The following is an 8,202-nucleotide window of genomic DNA, read 5'->3' on the forward strand; positions in this document are numbered from 1 at the left end:
AGTTATAGCAGATGCAACATTTGAAACTACAAATTATTAAGTGAAATTACCTTGTTCATCTCTGCATCCTCCTGGAAACCTTTTTTATGACCCTGAAACAGTTCAGAAATCCATTTTTTAAGCTTCAGTAGGAGATAAAACAGGGACTTAGGACTTGGCACCAGGTTGAAAGGAACAGGTAATGTTCTTCCCTCCTCGAAATAGGAAAACCAAAGTTTGGCTCTTGCAAATTTCCACTCCACATCTGCATCATCCTGCATAAATATACATGACAGTTCAGCAAGGACATGCATAAGCAGAACTACTGAGGTGCTTCTGACATTGTATGGCTTAATGGAAGCAATGTGCAAGCAAACACTCGCAGGCCCCAAAGACCATGCCAAGATTTTTTCAAAATGTTAATGTTCTTCTTACACACTCTTTCCTACATCTGTCTAAAATTTTACCAGACGCACAGACTACAAATCTCAAAACTTGCATATGTTTATAAGTACTCTGACAGATATAAATGTATGTTCCTACATTCAAAAAGCACTGAGAAATTATTTCTTCCTTCTACCAAACATCTCTGATCAATTAATTTGGGACATAAGCCAAAATCGCTAAATTAAAATATTGGAATATCACTCTCAATTTGAATGATAGTCTTAGAATTGTGAGGAACCTTTACAATCATTAGGTCCAACTCATAAAAATCTCTAATGTCAGTCATACAGTATTTATCTGGATAACTTTTTGAAAATTATCTAATTAATTTTGAATATTGTTCAAAAATATTTGGAAATTAGAGTAATTTGCATTTTTTTGTAAAGAAAAAAATTCATGCTGATATTCTATTTCTAAAGATTAAAAAAAAAATGTATTAGGCAACATTTCTGCTTCTTATGCCTTACTACCAGAACACTCCATCTAAATGTTGCATTTAGAAATAGAATGAAAACTTTTTAGATTATTGGCGAAGCAAATATACAAGTGTAAAACCAGGAAAGCATAAAGGACAAACGGAAATCCATACTTTTTGAGTTGATCCCTGTAATAGTTAAAACATGTATAGAGATGTTTATTTGTTATTGTACCTCAATTTCCTGGAATGAACTGTTGATCATTGCAATTAACATATTTAGTAAAACGATAACCATTGTAACATTATAGACTCCATAAAGAACATAACCAATGTTTTCAATAAATTTGTGATTATAGTTGATGACAACTGATTTCACTTCAGAAAGTCCAAAGATAGCCCAGAACAGTGTCTTAAAACTCTCCTCAACTCTGGGGAAAAATAAAAGAAAGAAAATAAATAAGGATGCATAAATTCATTACAATGGTTCCATAATAAAATTGTTTATTTAATGTATTTGCAAATTACTAGTCATACAAGTATATAAAATTATCCTTAATTTTTCTGAACCTTGGTTTTTTTCTCTGTGAAATGAGAACAATAATACTTATTTTTCTGAATTGCTTCAAGGATAATATAATATTGTTCATAGGAAGTAAATAGCTCAATATATGGCACATGTCATTGTTAAGTGCTGTGAAGTCGGTTCTGACTCATAGTGACCCTATATAGGGTTTTCCAAGGTGCAGGTGGTGACCTTGAACTGCTGACTTGACATTCAAACCGACTTTGCAGCCCCGCGCATTTACCCACAGTACCACACCAGGACTCCATATGATGAACTACACAATAAACAAGTTAGACTTAAAATGCACCCTGATCAACTATGTAAACCTGTAATTTAAAAGAAAAAAAGCATAACTAATAATGTAGTTCATTGGCACATAATAAGCAATCAATGCCATTACTGCTACTATAGATGGTGGTGGTGGCTGTGTGCCGTGGAGTCGGTTCCAACTAATAGCGACCCTGTACAGGGTTTCCGAGGCTTGAAATCTTTACAGAAGCAGAACGCCTCATCTTTCTCCTGCAGAACAGCTGGTAGTTTCGAACTGCTGACCTTGCTGTTCGCAGCCAGATTCGTAACCACTACACTACCAGATCTACTATAGATACTGATATTTAAATAAACCATAACTTCCACTACCCTGCAACCAGAAGTAGATGGTGCCTGGTTATCACTACCAAGTGCTCTGAAAAGGATCACATTAGCAAGTCCTGGATAGAGTGGGAGAAATTGTGGCACAAAACTCCAAATCATAAAATAGATCAGCCTTACTGGTCAGATAGAGACTGGGGAACCTCGAGATTACAGTCTTTGGTCACCCTTCAGATCTGGAACTGAACTCACCTCATGACTCAATTTTCAGCCAAGCCATAGACAGATATATAGGGGGAAAGCATTAGTGAGGTACACACACCATAGAATCGTTGACCAATTGGATTCCAAAAGGTAAAATTTACTCAAGGATAAAATTCAGAAGGGTTGGGAAAGAAGGAGAAATGGAAATAAGAAACACAGGGAGGATGTAGAATAAATTATGTTACATTGAGGGGACTGCAATCATTAAGATGAAACACAGCATATGACTTGATGAATGCAAAACTGATGAACTGCTCTGTAAACCTCAATTCACAATAAAATGTTAAAAAATAAAATAAAATTAACCACAACATCAGCAATGGAAGTATTAAATGTATTACTCAATGAAAATGATATAATTTGTTAGAATCTTTTTAGGTTTCCCTCATGTATTGTTAAGGAGCTCTGGTAGCATAGTGGTTACGAATCGGGCTGTGAACCTCAAGGTCAGCAGTTTGAAACTACTACCTGTTTCACAGGAGAAAGATGAGGCTTTCTGCTCCTGTAAAGATTTACAGCCTCAGAAACCCTGTACAGGGTTGCTATGAGTCCTGTTACCGACTCCAAGGGCATAACATAATGGTTAAGATCTCAGATTTGGGACTCAAAAGAATCCAGTTTATATATGCCAGCTGGAAAAACATATGCAAATTACTTAACCTCTCATAAATGTATGTTCAGTGTTTAGAAAGCGCTTGAGAATTCATGAATGGTAGTGTTTATTATTTAACAACAACAACAACAACAACAACATGTATTGTTAGTTGCTGTTGGGTTGATTCCAATGCATGGGGACTCCATGTGTGTAGGATTTTCAAATCTGTGACCCGTCAGAAGTAGATAAGCTTACTTTACTTCTATGCTTCTACTCATATATAACATAGATAAGAGCAGTCTACTTCAAAAGAGAAAATTATAACAATATAAGAAGTTTAAAACATTACCAAAATCATAGATGTGTATTTGGTAGGAACTCCAACACTTTGGACATAATTATTGCGCAAAGCTAAGTCCCATGTGATTTTAACCCAGGTGGTTGCATTTCTCTGACCTACGTGTACTTTAGAGGAATATGTAAAACAGTAGGTTACATTTCAGTTGATGCTTTTGGTTGTCACTTTGAAGACCTAATATTTAAGTCATTTATTCCAAGCATATACTTTATAAAAGATAGATGTACCATGGTGAAAATAAATGACATGTGTTTTGGTAACATGGCTCTTCTCAATGATAAAATTTAAGAAAACGAATTACAAAGGGACTGTTTTCACAGCCAGGGCTTCAAAAGTCTCCAGTAGTCAACAGGGCACAGGGGCTAAGAAGTAGAAAGAGTAAAGGAGATTTTAAGTCCTCACTTTTCTACATACTAGCTGTGTAGCATTCGGAAAATTATATAACACTTCTGAATTTCAGTTTCCTTTCTTTTGTGAAGAAAGAATAATAAAATGATGTCTGTAAAGGATCTACCAAAAGAAATTAAAAGCAAACCACTACTACTGAGTAGAGTCTATCTCACAGAGGGTCTACAGGATAGAGAACTATTCCATAGTGTTTCTGAAACTACAAATCTTTACAGAAACCAATGGACCCACCACTCTCCGCAGAACAGCTGGTGGGTTCCAAACACCAACCTTTTATTCAGCAGCCCAAAGTTTAACTCACCGCACCACCAGGGATCCTTTTCCCATAACACCTAACTCTAAAAATGTTCGCTATAATATACAATGTAGTGGTGGTGTGCCGTGGAGTCAATTCTGACTCACAGCGACCCTGTAACAGGGTTTCGGAGGCCGTAAATCTTTACAGGAGCAAAAAGCTTCATCTTTCTCCCAGGGAACCGCCGGTAGTTTTGACCATGAGGCTAGCAGCCCAACTGGTAACTACTACGCTACCAGACTCCTTTTAATATATAACGTAGGAAACTCTTTTAGAATTCTTTTAAGTCATTTTAAATTCATCTCATTTTTCAGAAAAAGAACTAGAGATAAAGTCTTTACCAAAACATTACCCAGTGGCATACATGAACACTAACATTTTATTTTATTTATTTATTTTAAACCAACATTTATTTAATCTGCAATAACTATCATAAAACATCTCAGAGAACATACGTTGTGAAAGCTTCATTTTGTTTTGCACCACGGTAGTAAGAGTAGAGGTTGAACATTCCAATCATAAAGGCCACAAACACCATAATAAATATCACCATGAACTTGAAGATGTCTTTCACTGTTCTTCCCAGCGATATTTGTAGAGGTCCAAAACTTTCATTTGCTGGTAAAATGTAAGCTATTCTGGAGAAACTTAAAACCACAGCAATTGCATAAAGACCTTCAGATATAATTTGAGGATCAGATGGGTCCCACTTTATCCTGGCTAGGAAAAACAAAACAAAAGGGCTTTGGTGAGCTGAAGTTATTTATTCAGATAACTTCTTTTTCTGAGAATGAAATATAATTGCATCAACTATCCAGTTCCTTAATGAAAGTCTCATTATTAAAAGGTTTCTTATGTGTCAGGCACATTTGAACTTCTGAATTTACTCAGAAGACAATCCTTTTGGTTGCTGACAGTTTTCTCCAAGGGCATAACATAATGGTTAAGATCTCAGATTTGGGACTCAAAAGAATCCAGTTTATATATGCCAGCTGGAAAAACTTATGCAAATTACTTAACCTCTCATAAATGTATGTTCAGTGTTTAGAAAGCGCTTGAGAATTCATGAATGGTAGTGTTTATTATTTAATCTTGAACTATATTGAAAAAGAAGAGCAATCCATGCCATTCTGGCTTGTAGATTATTTATTTAAATATATGAGATGCCATTTATATTGGTCATTAAAATAGGTCTAATTTTATCATAAAAATCAAATCATTATTTACTTATGAATTTTTTCTGGCCTTATTATGTTAGGTCATCAAACACCCAGTAAACAAACTATTATGAAGAATGATATAAAGCTGTACCCGAAAGAGAAAAAATAGGATTAACAATTTATATTTGCTTATATCCTGAGAAATGGAATTAGGAAAGGATAACATGAAATTAATAAAAGGAGTTTCCTTGTTTATATGCCTTTGATGATTATAAAAAAGTACTGAATATAAATAGATAACTTTAAAATGTTTACATTTGGTGTATTTTTTAAAAAGTTAAACTGCTGTCCCAGTTGAGAAGAAAGTAGAAACAAAGAAAGAAGGATCTGAAGAAGCAGTGATGATATAAGCTTTGTTTTTTTTTTTGACTAAACTCTTTTTGTAACAAGTCCAATAAACACTGACCTTGCAACAAATGAATGAATGCTGTGTTGTTGTTATGTGTCACTAAGTTGAATTCCTACTACAAGTAACCTTATGATACAGAATAAAATGTCCCACAGGGTTTCCTGGTTGCAAATCTTAATGTGAGAAAACAGCCTTATCTTTCTCCCACAGAGAAACTTTTGGATTCAAACTGCCAACTTTTCAGTTAGCAGCCAAGCACATAATCAACAAACACCAAAATTAAAACTAATAGTAAATTAGGATAAAATGTGATATAGTCAACAAATCCATACAGGTACCAATTAAATGTTAATGGACTTCTTATCAGATAATTTAAAATATCCCAGAGAAATTTGTTTTCCTCATTCCAGATTTATATAAGGAGATATTTTCACTAAACAACTAATTGAACCCATTTCCATCACTTAATCAATTTCTTGGAGAAATGGAATGATCTATCTGATATTAAGTTAGAATGGATAACTGGGACCTGGTCATTTATATAGGAGTCTTACCTGGTCAGCCACTTGCTGCTCCTGACCTCTTTATAGTCTGATCCATTGGTTTCTAGAACTTAGAGGGTTTGTTGTTGAGTTGTTAAGTGCCATCGAGTCGGTTCTGATTTATAGCTACTCTGAGGGCACACCTGACTGATTCTGGGGTATGGTATCAGTGAGCTCATTGGTTAATAGACCCAAACCATGTCATCAAATCTGAACCTTACTGATATTAGGTGACAATCTGACCTCTACATTAACTTTTTCTCAACTAGTTCAAAGTTTGATTAAGAGATGGTATTGTTATTCACTGGGGGTCCTTTCAAAGTTCCCAGTAATAATTTCTTGCTTTCAAATAGTCTGTATGTCTTAAATGGAAATGGTACTTAAATATAAACTCATAAGAGAAAAACAGAGAGACAATTGGGAATTAGCCAATGGATCCAATAGATAAAAGAGAGGATTCTTGTGATAAAGAGTGGCTCTCAGCCAGTGTAGAAATCAAAGGAAGAAACAAGAAAGCATTCTTCTTCAAATACAGGTACTTAGAAGACGCTACAAACTGGCCAACAAGTTTATGAAAACTAAGCAGAAACTAAATTGCTACTGACATCTGCTTTATAAGAAAGTTTTGAATTCTTTATTAACTCACCCAAATTGTAGTATTTCACATTGTCTCCCAAGGTAACTTTCGTCAAGTCCTTCAAAGTATCATTTGCATCAATGATGCTTTGGGCTTTGGAAGCATGCCAAAATGCCATGAATCTTGCAATGAATGATGCTGCAAAAATTGCTAACATCCCAAAGTCAAGCATATTCCACAACTCAAACAAGTACTCTTTGGGGCCTTGAGTCCAAATTTCTTTACATTCAGCCCAAATCATTCCTGTGTTAGAAAGGGGTTAAAATGCCAAGTCAATTTCATGCCAGCCTTAACTCTTCAATGAAATACAATAAATATGAAAAGTCTAACAATCTAAACCCTTCAAAATGTGGCTCTAGCCTTCCTATTCCAGCACAATTCCCACATACCCACAAATCCAAGCAATATAAATGTATTTATTTCCGGAAAACAATTAACAAGATTCATGTATAACTTTAAAATAACAAATGCTCTGTTGACCTATTAATTCTAGACATAAAAATATATTAAAAGTATGTTTGTGGTAGAATCCACTTTAAGAACCCAAGCAGACCAATACGAAGAAGAAGAAGAGGAAGAGGAAGAGGAAGAGGAAGAGGAAGAGGAAGAGGAAGAGGAAGAGGAAGAAGAAGAAGAAGAAGAAGAAGAAGAAGAAGAAGAAGAAGAAGAAGAAGAAGAAGAAGAAGAAGAAGAAGAAGAAGAGGAAGAAATAAGAAATAATCATGGAACTTCACAGATGGAGTAGCATGCAGTCATTTAATTATATTTTATTATTTACCATAAGGAACTCTGGTAGCATAGTGGTTATGAGTCAGGCTGCTAATTTCACAGTCAGCAGTTTGAAATGACCAGCAGTTCTGTGGCAGAAAGATGAGGCTTTCTGTTCCCGTAAAGATTCACAGTCTCAGGAATCCTGTACTGGGTTGCTATGAGTCGGAACCAACTCCAAGGCACATAACCACCACCCTTTACCATGGTACAAAGGCCTTGAGAATGTGTCTCACAGATCTCCAGTTACAGACATTTTAAGTTACCAGGGATTTCAGCTACTGAACTCTGAAAACCATTGGTGCTTTTGCCCCAAAGCCATGCTCCCCACCAGCAGTTTCTAGTTAGTGACTGGACTCACTCATTCCTAGGAGACAGGAGACTCTTTTGATGGTTGACTTGGTTTAAGGACTTCCTGATGGTCTTGGGAACTTTGTTTAGATTCAATGGTGACCTAAGATGCTCTTTACCCAACCTTTCTTCCCTCTCACATCCCCTTCCCCATTTTCTCTTACAAGCATTCTTCTTTATAAAATTATAATATGTTCAATCCCATTTGTGCATCTGCATCTTGGACAACCTGGACTAACACATGTTTGAAAATGTTTATGTCATAATGCTAAGTTAAAAAAAAAATCTTCTAGGACTTTTTATTTAAAATAAACACAGTAAAAGAATAGCTGTTGTTGTTGTTGTTGTTGTCAGGTGCCATCGAGTCGGAACCGACTCATAGCAACCCCATGCACAGCAGAACGAAACAATGTCC

The 8,202-nt window shown here is 35.5% G+C and overlaps 1 protein-coding gene across 3 annotated transcripts in view; it reads right to left on the reverse strand.

Moving 5' to 3' along the window:
• TRPC6 (transient receptor potential cation channel, subfamily C, member 6) overlaps nt 1–8,202 on the reverse strand; it is a 156,057-nt gene that overhangs the window by 17,087 nt on the left and 130,768 nt on the right. For all 3 annotated transcript variants that reach the window (XM_006833757.1, XM_006833759.1, XM_006833758.1), the window contains 4 exons: nt 6,678–6,911; nt 4,376–4,640; nt 1,077–1,272; nt 51–254 (listed from right to left, as the gene is read on the reverse strand). In XM_006833757.1, coding sequence (XP_006833820.1) covers nt 51–254; nt 1,077–1,272; nt 4,376–4,640; nt 6,678–6,911 — 899 coding nt within the window. The remainder of the gene's footprint in view (nt 1–50; nt 255–1,076; nt 1,273–4,375; nt 4,641–6,677; nt 6,912–8,202) is intronic.

Source organism: Chrysochloris asiatica, unplaced genomic scaffold (assembly GCF_000296735.1).
Source record: "Chrysochloris asiatica unplaced genomic scaffold, ChrAsi1.0 scaffold00008, whole genome shotgun sequence".
NCBI classification, from domain to species: Eukaryota; Metazoa; Chordata; class Mammalia; order Afrosoricida; family Chrysochloridae; genus Chrysochloris; species Chrysochloris asiatica.